This window comes from Falco rusticolus, chromosome 5 (genome assembly GCF_015220075.1).
Source record: "Falco rusticolus isolate bFalRus1 chromosome 5, bFalRus1.pri, whole genome shotgun sequence".
Classification (NCBI taxonomy): domain Eukaryota; kingdom Metazoa; phylum Chordata; class Aves; order Falconiformes; family Falconidae; genus Falco; species Falco rusticolus.
In genome coordinates, this window is record NC_051191.1 from 8409549 (window position 1) to 8425258 (window position 15710).

Consider the following 15710-nt stretch of genomic DNA (forward strand, 5'->3'; position numbering starts at 1 on the left):
CATTATTGTTCATTTCTACAGAAGGCTTTTGAGTAGCTGCCTTATTAGAAAATAAAATCCTATTGCTAAGCAAATTAGCTAAGACCGCAACCACAGAGCAAGCATAGTTAATGAGGGTATTAAATTTAGAAAAAAAAGTCTCATTTTAAACAAAGAAGCAGATCTAGTACTGGCAAACAAAAATCTAATCTGCAGTATCTGTGATGATTCAATTAACAGGAAACACTTGAAACCAATTGAAAGATTAGCATTGACTTCAACCACCTTTGAGTCAAGTTCCAAAATTTACACTGACAGTAATAACTCTTTATATTCTATTAACATCTGCCTTATGCTCAAAACCCCACCAACTTTTGAAGCAACCAGCAGACACAAGAACTGTTCTTTTGTGAGAGATTCCATGTATCTTATATCACCACCTTTTACAAGAAAACTTGGGAGATTTTCAGACATATTTTACAGTTGCTGAACCACATATTGCCACAAGCAGAGATGTCGCTAGAATAGCGGGGACGTTCTTCACTCCCTTACCTACACTCCCTCTCTTACTTTTCCCTGGATCCTCTCCCATTTCTTTTCATTAACCCCTAAACAGAGGAGAAGATTGTCTTCTGCCCAGAATAAGTCTTTCTTCACCCACTGCTATTTAAACTTGATGGCTTCTGGTCACGGAGCCAGTCATGAATCTGGTCTGTGAGTGAGCGACTGAAATACCAGCAATAGTCCATGAAAGTGTTCCACTGCTATCATATAACTTGTACAACTTATAACCGATACAGTTTGGTCTAATAAAAGGTTAAAATCTTTCTTCTTAAATTATCATAGTTAAATACTTATTAAATGTATGTTCTATTTATTTTTACATCCATAAAAGCTATATCCACGTAAGTGAGCTTCAATTACATAAACCACAAATATAATACAAATAATGAAGAATTACTTTAGTATTTCATATATACTGATTTCAAAAGACTAATTCTGTCCTCTGCATTTCAAGTTTGCCACCAGTGATAGAAAAACCTCATGGAAATAATCTAGAAAATTATTAAAAATTTATAGTGTAACAATTTCAGTAATTTTAGTAAATTTTTAGGTTTTATCAGCTTATCAACTCTAACAACAACACATCATTTCAGGTGTGCCACAAAGGATCTCTGCCCATAACTGACTGAATTTGGCCTGTATCCATAAAAGTCTACTAAAAAAGCAAGTACTGTCATCAAAGCAAGATTAAAGAAGTAGAAAAGGGCTGCCTTTAGCTGAGGAGGTATTTGGAAATAGTTTTACAAATAGCTCTCAAATGCAATCAAAGCTGATCATTTTTGAGAGCTGTATTATTTAGAATCTGAGTGTGTAGTTCACACTTAACGTTATATCAGCAGCTTGTGGAATGTCTCATGCTGATCTTGTAAAACATCATACTGATAGAGCTGCTCATGGAGAAAGACTGTATTCCTATAGGACAATTCTCTTGCTATTGTTTACTAAGATTCCAGAGAAAAATAAGGTTGGAGAGACAGAATTTTCAATATTGCTTATGGACTCAACTGCAATTTCAATGTGTTTGTCAAAACACATGTGAAAATCTTGCCCGGTATTTTCAAATGGCTCCAAAAATTTGGGGAAAAAAAAAGTAAAACCAAACATGAGCTTGAGGTTAGTTTCCTGAGTCCCTATTTAGTTTCCTGCCTCATTAGAAGGACAGTCTTCAGGAGCCCCTGTAACTAGGTATTGATTTAATATATAAGGTTTCTGTTTCTGAAAGCTTTGATTCAATGTCTTATGTTACATATATTTTTGATGTATATGATATGGAGAAATAATGTGAAATGGGGATAATGGACATGGATTGTGATTGTATGTGTCTGCTTAAGGAATGTGGGTATGGTGACTAGTCATGGGTGCGGTGACAACTACAGTTTTGAGGAGACGGGGAGACGCCTGCCCCTCTTCCTCTAACAAAGGGGAGAAGCCTGCCCTTCTTCCTCTAACAAAGGGGCTATTTAAAAGAGAATAAGAAACGATGAGAGACATTCAAATGCTATCTAGAGGGAGGGAGTGCTAAGTCTCCTTGCTGGAAAAGATTGGGTGGTCACAATCACCTGAAGAAGATCGGATGGTCACAAGAACATGAATCACCTACAAACCTGCAAGACCACCACATTCCAGGAAGCGGACTGATAAGCTAATTAACATACGAAGCGGGGTTTAGGTAACGAATATGTATAGGCGTTAAGTGAATATTCATTTGTTCATTGTATAAATGTGAGATGGTTCGTCACTTCGGGTATGCACGCTTGTGGAGGAGCGATCCCCCGTGCATCTGCGCGCAATAAACATACCTACTTTATAACTTTCGAGTTATAGAGTCTAATTCCGCACGTCATATATAGGGGGAAATTTTGGTCTGGCTGAAGTGAATGGAAAATATTCATTATTTTCAGTGGGATCAGAATTTCAGTTGTATTTGGGGCTTTCAAGAATTCTTACATGGGCTAGGAACATGGGCAACTGTTACCTGTGGACCCTTTTTGCAATCCTCCGATTTCAAAACAAAAGTTAAAGAAATAAGGCTGTCATATTTGGTTTTTTTTTTTAATGTACTTTCACTTAATAGTGAGAACTTTAAAAATTATTTATTGATAGCCTAACAGCAAACCAATGTTAAGAAAAGAATTCTGTTTTGGGAGGGGTGGGGGGGTGGGGGGTTAATTTTTGTTTTTTCGTCTGCCAAGGTATTATATTCTACTATGATACATATAAATTGCAGCACATTTCAAGATTACTGCAAGTAGCATGAGCACATACAGTACACACTTACTGGAATATTAAAAAACACCTTCTGATGTGATGTAATTCAATACATTGCTCATTTAACTTCTCATATTGACTGTAAAATTCTACTGGCAGAAACTGGATAATTTCTCAGAAAAAAAAAATCGCTGAAGAGGAAGCTGAGTATAATTAAAAAAAACAGAACAAAACAAAACAAAAACCAGTATTAGAAAGCAAAGAAAACCACATTTCAGACTCAATTTCTGACAGACCCAACAATTGCTCTGTCAACACATAAAACTGGGATTTTATTTTATCAAAATTCTGCTTACATACAGCTTCTACTTCAATATTCTCTTTTGATTATATAAAGGACAGTCCATACAAAACTCAAATTCCTCTAGGTTTGAGATGACTTTATAAAAGAATTTAATAGTAAATTTAGAAAAGGTAGCTGGGAACAGAAGCAGTAAAAGATAGAAGATGAGATCAAGTACTCATTTAAATTACTCAGGAGCATAACTTGCTGTTACCAAATGATTTTAATTGAATTCTTCTATAACGTACAAGCTTTTCATTATTTCACTTCAGCATAACTATAATTGTTAAGCAGATCTTTTACAGACAGGACAAAGGAAATAGAACAGAAAAGAGAAGTGCATCAGTGGGTTAAAGCAGAATTCCCTCACTTTGCACTCTTTCAAATTTTCCAGAGTTTTGATTTTTAGGGTTTTTTTAATTATTATTATTCAATGATAAGGAGCTCTAAAAGTGTTTCACTCCTGACTGTATCCTTCACTGCTTTATCAACTATTTTTGCTGATAATTTTTTAATTGTGATCAAAACTGTAGTTTTCAAAATACAGGTTTAAAAATAGAGCTCATAAGAAAGGACAGACAATGTTCCGCCAGAAATGCTTACTTGACAGAACTTAGTCTAAAAATAGGGCTGATTTCACCCAACCTTTTGATGGACACTAAGGACATGGGCAAGTGACACCAACTTTCTCAGCCCATCTACTTTGCTTCAGATGACCAGATCATTAGACCTCCAGGTAACCGTGTGTGCTTAAATTCCCAGTTCCACCTTAGCTCTGACTGTGGGCTATTTTTACCACACCTGTATATAAAAAAAAAAACCCAACAACTTAGTATTTTTGTTTATAAAAAAAGTCTGCTACATTAATACTCAATAGAAGGTATAGGGTTAAAATTTATTGAGAACAGTGATGACCAAAGAAAAGAAACCTGTTCCAGAAAAGGTTGTCAACAATGAAAATGAGTACAATACATAAATGTCAGTGAATCCCCCTCCAGAGGCTTTCTGAACATGGACAGATTTAAGTTCCAATTTTTGAACTGAATTTGAATTCAAGTGTAACTAAAACACTTCAGAGACTTAACTAAAACAGCTCCAAAATAGGGAGAGGGTTGTGAACGAAAAGCTTTAAAGGAGAGAAAGGAGAAAATTATTTCCAGTGGGACTTTTTTTTAAAAGTTACTGAGTGATGAGAAAGAAGAAAAGGAAAGCTGTCCCAGATATTCAGGACTGCAGAGATGAGAAAGGGGAGAGAGCGAGCAGAGTCTGGCAGATGATGTGTCTCTTAGGTACCTAGGAGAGAGAAACCTGCAGGATCTAAAGAAGCTGCCTTGTTGCAGCGATGTTCAGCCACGCGTTATGCTGTAATGTTGGATCCTCAAGCACTGCAAACGGGATCTTTGCACGTGTGAACTTGCAGCACCCAAACATCAGCAAGCATGAAGGTACCCCTTGTCTTTGACAATGACAATTGCTCGTGCTCAAAGCCTGGCCTGATGCCTCCTGCCATTTACACAGCAAACAAATACCAGCAAGCAGCTGGGCTTCCCTCCCCGCCATGTTTTTTAACTTTCTGCAGGCGACAGCTTTTAAGCGTGCCTGAACCGGCTCCCAGCATCCACATTTTCCCGGCTACCGACGGCGCCCCCCCCCCCGCAGAGGCCTGAGAGGCGGCACCGCCTCGGCGCTTGCCCAGCCCGCCCGCAGCCCGCCCGGAGGCGGGGGAAGGCCCGGCGAAGGGCGGGAGGGGAGAAAGCCGCCCCCAGGGCCGGCACAGCTCCTGCAAGCAGGCCCGCACCGACACGACCGCCGGCGAGCCTCGCCACCCCGCCGCAGAGCCCACGGCCAGGCCGGACATGACACTGCGCTCCCCCCGCCTCCCCCTCTGTCGCCCCCGCTGAGGGCAGCGCGCGCGCTCGCCCCGCCCCCTGGCGGAGCCCACCCGAGGCGGGCGGGCGGCGCCGCCGCGCGCATGAGCGAGCACGGCTGGGCATGCGCGGTGGGCCGCGGCCGCGCGGCGCGGGCGTAAGCGCAGGCGTAAAAGCGTGGAGGCGGCTGCCGGGCTGTGCGTTCTCCGCCCGCGCCGTGAGACAGGTACCGGCGAGGTCGCGGGCCGCCCTCCGCGGTGCCGGCGGGCAGGGCGCGGTGGGGTGCTCTGCCCCTTCCGTAGGGCAGAGGGGAGCGGGCGGGTGGCGGCGGAAGAGGGGACCCCGTTGCCCTGTGCCGTCCCGGTGCTTTGCTGGGCTTTGCCTTCCGCTGTGAGACCTGCGGCTGCCGGGCGCCTCCGCCCCCCCCCCCGCGCTGCCTTTCGCGCCGCTTTGCTGCGGCCCTCGAATCCCCGCTTTGAAAAGCACGGTGCTTTAAGAGTTAAAAATTCTTTTTCGCTTCTTCTTCGTTGACGCTGAGTGTACTGAAAATCAATTGCTGTCAATACGCTTGTGATAATACATAGAAACTCCTAGTTTTAAGGGCCTGGCCCGTGGCAGTGGCGGGGTTGGCGCGCTGAGGCGGTCTCGGTTCGCGTGCGCGCCGCAGCCCTGCCTCCCTCAGCTCCGCGCGGCTTGCGCGCGGTCGCCGCTTTCTAGAGGGGAAATGTTGCAGAGGTAACGGCAGCGTAAGAATCGGGTTTCCTCAGGTAACATTTAATTGTGGCCGCTTTAGCACGCTATCAGATTACTGAATTTTAATCTGAAACTAATAAAAGATATTTTGTTTCGGTTCTTTGTTTTTTGTTGGCTTGTTTTAAAACTAAAATTTCTAGTGAAAGAAGTACCAGCTGTGTATTAAGAATTAGAATAACTTAGGACTTATTTCCAGAAGATAAGTGCCTGAAGATCTGCAGCAACAGCAAGCTAAAGCCTTGCAGCTAAGAGAATAAGATGTGTTACACTGCTGACTTGGTTTTTCCCTCCTGTTTTAGTTATCTGGCATGGCGTTTTCTCCTAAGAATTCTCAAGGAAATGACAAGTTACAAGTTTAGACTATTACAAAAAATCTAGACTACAGACTTTTGGTCTTCACGAGTAGTCTGGATTTCATTAAGACTGCTGTACTGAATAATGGGCCATATACAATCTATTTAAAGAACGATGTGCTCATGTTTGTCTGAGGAGACCCTTATTGTTAACTTGAGGATGTACTAAAGCCTTGAATGGGTGACATAGGGAATGTTGTGCGAGATATGTTAATGACTTCCCGGAAAGTTAATTAATAGACATGAGTGACTTGTATAAAGAGAGGGCTGAAAGATTCCCTCGGTGTGCGTGACTTTGGTGGAGCAATCCCCCATGCTCCCAGCGCTGCCGAATAAAGATAACCTCCACTCACTTGTATATAGGTAAAGTGATTCTTTAAATCAGTACGACCAAAGATCGCAGATTGAGTTTATTGTAGTTTTGTACTTTGTGTGTTGTTCAATGGTGTAAATGTTCATTTTGATGAGAATTTCACATAAACTATATAAAGAGCGTATGGCTGTATCTCTATATGTGTGCACATTTAGAGTGAGCCATTATCTATTTCATAATTGTTTTAACTTCTGCACAATTGGCCCAAATACTGAGCTGACTAGTATTTGTGTTTACAGGGGCTTCAGATATCTACTGATATCTAAAGATACCATTTTGACTAATCACATCAATAAGAAGCTGATGCTTTTGGCTATTCCTTATTCTTTATGAAACTTTGGTGAGGTTTCCTCCAGAGCTCCACACAATAGTGTGTTTTATTCTCTGATTTGGAGAATTAATTTACACATTTCTCTGCAAGTCACATCTGCTTTGATAGATGAGGAATCTCCTCATGCCTCTGACCACTACACCTTGCTTTTCCTGACGTGACATTAATCCTCTTTATATAATTTTGATGTGTCACTGAAGTATTTCTTGGTTGTAGAGATGGGAGTAATCTTTCCAATTTACACCTTACTAATGTTTTCTTTGCTTCTCTGCCTCAAAGCTAATCTCTCATTAGGGCTTGAAGAAAAGTTGTGTTCTAGAGGAGGGTACAGAGGAACAGTTCATTTGTTGTAGCAAGAGCTAGAGACAGGACCCAGTAGTGTGTGTCCTGCGTTTGAGCAAAGGCTCAATTGTTGGGTGGATCTGAGTAATTCAGGCAAAGGGGTGTTAATTATTTGCTGTGCTGCACACTGGATGGATGTACTACGATGACATCAAACTATAACAAAAGCAGATCTAATTTTGACTTCCTCCTTCGTGAAATCAGTTCAGGAGTCAAGATGTAGAATATGAATATGCTGATTTTTTTTAGCCTTGTGTTTTTACAAGATTAAGGGCTTGCAGCTGTTACAATTGAGTTCCATTGTTAATAATCACTTATATTTTGGAATTTTGGCAGTATGAACTAAAAGTGGTAAGGCATGTCTTGCATCTTATTTATAATTTAGGGTGCTGTTAGGGACTCAGTTTGATATTTTTTGTTATTTTTTTCTTTTAAATGTATCTTGATTAATTTTTACTGAAAAAAATAACAATTTAATATTTTAGGCATCTGGACATGGAAGACTAGTATGATGGAGTTTTTAATCAGAAAAAGACAATAGGGAGAAGTCTTGCTTTGTGATCTCTTTGTCCTCTTCCAGAAGAATGCTTGTTTATCTTGATCTGGGAGACAAAACCCAGAGATGTTAATTCTGACTGTCATTACCCTATTTTCCTTGTATTACTTGTTCCTATGTGTCCTCAGATCTATGAGGTTTATAGAACATCGTTCCATTACTAGTGAAATGAGTTTTCTTCTGATTTGTTACCATCTGTCAAAGTTCAGTTGGTTATCACTGAATCCTAGAGATTCTCCTTGCTCGAAAGAATTCAGTAACTTGTATATTCAGAATGTACAGTGAAGTGATTCCCAGTTCTAACAGGAGGTCGACTTGATCCGTTTGTCATGTCTATTTTGCAGTGCAAAGGTCAAAAATTAGTCTTTAAACCTCTTTGCAGAGCCATTGTCTGATTCTGTAAGTGCACAAGCCTTTGGATGTATGCTTTGTCTTAAACACTGAAATTGCTGGGCTCTCAGAGCTTGTATCTGGGTTCTGCTACACCTAAAAGGAAATGCTAATTATTTTAATCAGTTCACACAGAAAGCAAAACACTGTGAACCTGAAAGCTTTCCTTATTTCTTGTACATACACTCCAGATCATACCTGGCAGCCTAATTCGTGTCTGTGTGTGTTTAAACTGTGGAACTGCAAGTGAGAAGGACAAGTATAAATAAAGTCCTTCAAACATATTGTAGGATTTTTTTCTCTTAGTAAGCTATGCTTGTTGCTCAGAATCTATGGCATTTTAAGTAAAGGTGCCTCCTGGAGCCGCTGTGTCTTCTGAATATTATAATAAGGCCTCCTTATTTCATGTACGCTGGAGAGGAAGTTACAGAGAAACAAGTTGCTCGTTGGCTTACAATATATAATCCCCTACTTTATAATGTAAGCAGTGAAGATGCATGGCCTTGTTATTCTCCTGAATTCTTGGGGCTGCTTTGCGTTTTGGAGTAGAGGAGGACTGGTTTTCAAAGGCTAAGTTACAATCTAAAATAAGACCCACAAGTCAGGTGCTAATTTTTTCCTATTTGAGATATGATATTTATCAGACTTGATAGAATGTATTTTGCTTTTAAATGAATACTTTCTTGCCTAGGTACAGTAGCTTAAGGAACCAGAGGTGGTTTTGCTATTACTGCTTTTAAATGTTAAGAAAAAAAGCTGATGCCCATCTTCTGTTCTTTATTATTTTTTCTCTACCTGATACATTGATCAGTTTTTTAATCTGTACATAGGTGTATTTTGTTCATTGTAAGTTAAAATGACAGATGTTTTACTTTGATGCAATCAAATTATCTTACAGGCAAACACCTGAATATAGAGACTGTTTATCCATGACCTGTGCTGGGACTGGGTCATTCGAAGTCCCTGCTTGGTTTTTAGTGTACATTTCTGTATGTGAAGTATTCACATTGTTTACCCTTTGCATTTGTATATAAAGTAACATTTTGTTACCATTTGCAGCATTTGGAATGTTTGCAGAATAATTTGGATGGCTGTCTATTGCCAAGGAAATGTTACTTTCTCTGTTCCTGCTATTCATGGTAATAAGAGATGAGGACAGTCCCTCTGAAGATTTTTTTTGTCCTACGTAATTAAGCTTTCTTATTATGAATTAGATAAATACTCCCCTTTCTGAGGAAATTGCAACTTCTGGTAACTCTTAACTTGAACAAGAGGTGTAGCTTCAGGAGTCTATTTATCACTTTTGTTTAGATAAAGCAGCTATGCCTGTTCAGTTGCTGAGGACTGTTAAAGGAGAATCTGAAACCTCACTGCCAAGCCATCTGCAGGAGGAGGATTGGGAACATTTGCAAGAAGGCTTTGATCATACAAACAAATACTTTCAGGTAAGTTAGTAATAAAAGAGTTTTGGCTTTGAAATAGCTCCTGCTATAATTATAAGGGAGCTCCATATTCCAGCCTGGTTGGTGATTTGCTGCAGTTGTGTTTCTTTGTGTGCATCTGTTGCATATCTTTAAGCAATGCAAAACTATGACCCTGTTGTACTTCATTGCATGTTGCTATTGACTTCGTTGATTCATAGTTCTGCCCCTTCCTTTTAAACTGGCACACTTTAAATTTTAGAAGAATGGGTTTTTTCTTGTTTTCTAAACTGTGGACCTGTTTAAAACCACATTAATATACAGAAAGCTGTGCTGAAAATGGAGGGATTGTAGGGGTGGTATTTTGATATTAAATAAGTAGTAATAAACACTACCATCCTGATCAGACTTAAAGATCAGATTTCAGATAATGACTTCTAAAGCAGTTTTCCTTTCTTGTGTGAAGGAATGCAATATCCGGTGTTATGAAGAGGACTCTGTGGCAGCTACCTGCACCAAGACACAGTTAGTTTCTTTGCCATTACCAAGTGTGCATTTATACTTCACAGTAGTCCCACATATATTTAAGATTAGAAGTACAAACCTAGGGTACTAGTGAAGTGCAGAAATATTTTTTCATCCCTAAAACAAATATACTCTGTAAAATGTGGTGTCACTTCTTGAGAGTTTTCTTTTTTAACCTGTTCAATTTTTTCTGTGAATGGTTCTGAAATACTTTTAATCATCTCTGGTGCTTAAGTGGCAGGAAATCCACATCATCCCAGGCTTGCCTTCAGGCTGTTACAGGAAAAAAAAAAAAGAGAAAACAAATAAAAAAATAAAGCAAACATTCAGTATAAAACCTTAGGTGGTTTGCATCCTTAAAAAATGGCACAAATATTTTAAATAATATGAGCTGAACTGGCCTAGTCATTTTCTGTATCAAAAAAACTTTTTTGCTTCCCCAGCTGTATATTTGCAGTTCCAGTTCTAGTGCTTACCTGACCCTGTGATTGAGTCCATTCATGAGAAATGAAGTGGCAGAAGGCTGTCCATATTGATGAAGAGAGGGTAGTTTGCTGCTGCTCTCCTCTCTGAACTGGTTTGTTACGGTGTCAAAGAGATGCCAGGAGTAGCATAATCAGGTAAAACAAAAAACAAAGCTGCCCTTTTTGGAAGCAGGGTGTGATAGGAGGTGATTTGATTGAGAATGATCCAGCTTACCTTAGGTCTTGTAAGAGAACAAAATGGAAACATCAATAAACCAATGCTGCTAGTAAATGAGGGTTCTATTTCTCAGGGTGTAGTTTTCTGTCCCCATTCACCTGTAGGACATACAGGTTTTCCTGCTTTTAAAAGCTGTGTCTGCAAGCACCCCTGACATGGGAAAACAGGGGTTCTTGTTCACAAAGGAAATGATGAAGTAGACAAAAATGTATTATATATTAGAAGATGTTTCTGCGAAAATAAATGTTTCCATTAGGAAAGCGGAACAATTGTTACCAGACTATGTTTTAAAGCATACATGGTGTTATAGCCAATTGTGGAAAGAGAAGGTGTATGGAATCTTTCTCAGACTTCTGCCTTGTATTGAAAGAACATCATGCTGCTGCTGACACAGATTAGTAGGTGACTAAAACGGCTTGATATGTGCTCAGTGCAATGGGACAGCTGATAAAGCTGTGCTAATGCATCATTAAATGTGTAGGAAAATCCAGTTCTGCAGGCTGAGCTTGAAGCAAACCTTAGAATGCACTGATGTTAGGTTATCTTAGCAGTGGCACAGCACACTGTCAGTAGACCTGCCAAAATAGGGATCAGGTCCTGCTTTGAGGAGGGAGGAAGGGGAGAGGAGGATTTTCATGAAGTGTGTTACGGGAAAAAACAACAAAAAGCATCTAGGATGCTGCTGTCTGGCTTGTGTGCCTCAGTCCTTTGGTTATTCTGAAACTGTTTTGTTTCCTGGCATCTCTCTGAACAATACAAAATTTAATTTAAATTTGTGGGAACACAGCATGAGCAACATCTATACATCCTTAGTCACGATGACCATTAACTGAACTTGATACCTTCTCCCATTACTTCATCATCCTCTGGCTTTTGCTGTGGCAAAGCTGAACCAAACCTGAAAATCAGCTGCCAAGTCAGCTGTTAGACCAGACTGAGGAATGAGGCTGCAGCAAGGAAAGAGTCAGATTCAATAAAGGAATTGCACGTGGTCAGTCTGAGACTGTCTAAGTGGCATAATGAATGGGGAGGGGTTGGTTTCTCTATGGGCTCAATAAACAGTGCAGGATTTGTGGGGGAAAAGTGAATTTGAGCAGGTTTTGCTAAAGTAGATTTTGTTGGAATTTGGAGCCCGAGAGTTTCAGGCATGTTGAGAAAGCAGTGGGTAGTATTTCTGCTGAGAAAGAGACCTAGAGCATACGCCTTTGTGATATGGAGAAATAGTGTGAAATAGGGACAATGGACATCGATTGTGATTGTATATGTCTGCTCAAGGAATGTGGGTATGGTGTCTGGTCACATAGTCACACAGCTTTGAGGAGACACCTACCCTTCTTCCTCTAACAGAGGGGCTATTTATAAAAAGGATGAGAAAAGGATGAGAGACATCCCAATGTTATCTAGAGGAAGGGAGTGCTAAGTCTTCTTGCTGGAGAAGATCAGATGGTCACAAGGGCATGAATCACCTACAAACCTGCAAGACCACCACATTCCAGGCAAAGGACTGATAAGCTAATTAACATACGAAGCGAGAGTAAGGTAACGAATATGTATAGGCATTAATTGAATATTCATTTGTTTTATTGTATAAATGTGAGATGGTTCGTCACTTTGGGCATGCACGCTTGTGGAAGAGTGATCCCCCGTGCATGTGCGCGCAATAAACATACCTACTTTATAACTTTTGAGTTATAGAGTTTAATTCCGTATGTCATTTGGGATACAGAAGAAAGTAGTGGGGCCAGACTACTATAACAGAGAATGTGGTCCCAGAATTTGAAAACTCGTTGGAAGGGTACTGGAAGGTAAAAGGAAAAATAATGAGTAAAAAAGGTCAGAAAGCAGTCTCATCAATGTATTCTGCCTTTAAATAGCAGGCTTGGACAGACTGAAATTTCTTTAGTAAGAAAAAAATGTATGTATAAATACAGACTGTTCCTGAGGTGACTTTGTTTCGTTACAAGGACGTTATTACAAGAAAAATTCTGTAGTATTTTATTTATCTGTGAGTACAGTTCAGGGCATACAATCTCATCAAGAGCAATTATATATAATATTTGAAATATTAAACAAAGTTGTAATATGGAAAACAAGTGGCAGATCTTTCTGCAAGTATTCATAGACAGATCTCAGATGTTATTTTTGAAACAGAGCAAGGTCTTAAAAAGATTAGTCAGGATGTTTGGTACAACGCTCTAGGTGATGGTCTGTTTGTATTGAGAAGGGAATGTACTCTGAATAATAAGAAAAGGTTCCACTGACTGGATGTTAAAGGAATGTACTCTGAATACTTAGAAAAGATAAGGTGGGCACCTGAAGGAGATAAGGAGACCAGGAGTCAGGAAATCGTTGAACAAAGAAAGTTGAAAGGTTTTCTCCACCTAGATCCCACCTATTATGAATAGAATGATTGGATGTCAAAATCAAATGAATATGTATGTAAAGATGTAACCTCTCACGAAAACTGTGTGAAATACCTAACTTTTCACTGAAAACTTTGGAGCTACTTTGTCCGGTGCGAATCAGCTAGCTCCCCAACATTGCACGAAATAAATACCTTTGCTGCTTAAAGACAAAATTTGTCTCTGAGCAGTTAACTCTGTGCTGTTTTGGCATAATTTTGCAGATGCTAATTGTTAAAGTAAGTACTTGATACTTTAGTCTCCTTACAGAACTCATTACTCTTTCCTGTGAAAAGTAGGAACTTTACCTGTTAAAAACATATGGTCATAGATTTTTGACTTTTGGTTTGGTCTTGAAGCACTGCTGTCTCAAAAGCAATAAAATAATATGGTACATGTTAAATGTAATTCAACATGGCGATTTTTTAGTGTAATAAAATATACTTTGGGTTGAAAAAGGTTGTTTTGTGAAGTTTTAGTATTTCTTTATAAAACAGTAAAAATGTTGAATTTGATTTGGATTTCTCCTCAACTAACATGTTGTAGAACTAAATTTACTGTAAAAATTCTCTACAGTAACAATTTGCTACTGTGTGTGTAATCCTACTTTGGCTTAAGAAATGTTTACGACTATATTAAACAAGCTACCCACTGAGTATGTACTCTGAAATCATTATGATTTACCTGACTGTCCTCTTAAAGTTGCTTTTGTGCATTTATAGAAAGATTGCCCCTGCTTATCTCATTACAAGAAACCTTTGACTTTATTTCCTGTGCTGTTCGTGTAGTTCTCTAAACACTTTATATAGTCTGTTTTAATTTTTTTTTAGTTTTTCTTTATTGAAGAAGTTTCTGTGGTTTTATCCTTGAGAAGGATACAGTGCTTTACCTGCCATGCTTTGGAAGAGTACAATTGACTAATGTTTTTGCTACTGTTAAAAGGAGAACCTTTTTTAGATGAGAGGTCTTTCTTTCAAAACACATTTATTCCAAAGGGATGTTAACATCACTGAAGTTGCTGGTCTGTGATTTTTGCTTCTTGTAACTTCAACTTCACTATAGAGTATTTTTACCTAATTAACAGAAACTTTGCAGCTTTTAGAGTGTTTGTATTGCTGACTAATGAGTCACTACAGTTTCAAAACTTTGTAATACTGTTCTCTTAGCTGTACAGTTTTTTTCACAGAAGATTATTCAACTTCATATACATCTTTTATTCCTTGACTGTGATTTTGTTTTGATACTTGTTGTAATCCTTTGCCAACATTTTTTGAGAAAGTACTGTATCTTTTAAGATTTTGATCACCCTACCATTTTAGCTGTCTTTCAGGTTTTGTGCTAAAACTGTAGCCTTTGTGCTGTTATTGTAACTAGTAAAGGTACTTCCATAGCTACTATTCCATTGTTTAGTCTAAGCTTGTCATCTAGTCATAGCATCTAAGTAGTGTCGACATGTCATATTTCCTTTGTTAAAGCTCAAGAATATTGCTCTTCAGTGCTGTCTTTATCAGGTTTTATTCATGTTTTTTTAAAGAATTCAGATGGTAATTTGCACTTTAGTTCTACCTTTTTTTAGCTTACTGCTGTTTCGGCTATTATCACTGTTCCAGTAAGTGTGTAGTCTTAGTTCACAATTCACACTTGGTTTTGTTTGTTGTTTTTTATTTTACTTTTTAGGGAATAGTTGTTCTTTCCCACCCATTAGTGAAACTTGGAGATGGGACTGACTTTTTGAAGATTGTTCTTCAAGGTACTATATTTAAGTATACATTTTAGATTTATTTTGTTGAACTACTTGACACTTTTTTTGACCTCATGCTATTACATCACTAGTACCTGCTTATTTTTGTGTTCAGTAAAATGTTATATTTAAAAAAACTTTAAAAGTGTTCATTTTCTACAGAAACAAGATTACTTTAAACTTATGCCAGTTAAGTTAATGGGAAGAATAGAGTCTTTATATTTCAGTAGAGTTCTCGTTGCAGAATGTTTTAACATACTGCCCTGGAAACGCATTAGCTATATGTACAGCTTTAATAGTGTATCTTTAAACTGCTTATCATAAGGAAGGAATAAGAAAAATGCACGCTTACTATGTAAGTGCGCATTTAATATAGGTTGGTATGTTGATTAGCAGCAAAATATTTGTATTTCATTCTGTTTTAATGTAAGCACATAAGTCTTTCAATGTGTCTGCTTATATTAGAATACCTGACTGATCAGGTGAAATTCCATTTCTTAAGTTGTTCATCATGTAATAAATTATAGTAAAAAACAGTAGTCCCTTTTAAGTCCAAAAGTTCATCACCCTTCCAGTCAGGAGGGAGGAGGACGTCATTAGTCAGGAGTCAGCTGAATTCAAGATTTCTGTTCTTTTCTATTTTCTTCTCAGCTGCTTCCTTACACTAATTAGAGAAACATCACTTGCTCCCTCTGAGCTTTCCTAATTCTACAAATTCTGTGACTGTGTCTGAACACCAGCCTGGGGGCTGCAGATCCTACCTGGTGATGTTGCTTGTAACTGGTGTTAGCAGAGCTGAATGAAATTGATGGGACCTGAGTCAGTTTCCCTACTGGCTTCAGGATTCCCAAAGAGGGAG

General features: G+C 38.9%; 1 protein-coding gene across 2 annotated transcripts in view; it reads left to right on the forward strand.

Moving 5' to 3' along the window:
* Window positions 1–5060: 5060 nt before the first annotated feature.
* Window positions 5061–15710, forward strand: part of POT1 (protection of telomeres 1) — a 75837-nt gene continuing 65187 nt past the window's right edge. For both annotated transcript variants that reach the window (XM_037388927.1, XM_037388928.1), the window contains exons 1-3: window positions 5061–5188; window positions 9372–9505; window positions 14788–14860. In XM_037388927.1, the coding sequence (XP_037244824.1) occupies window positions 9383–9505; window positions 14788–14860 (196 nt within the window). In that variant the 5' untranslated portion in view covers window positions 5061–5188; window positions 9372–9382. The remainder of the gene's footprint in view (window positions 5189–9371; window positions 9506–14787; window positions 14861–15710) is intronic.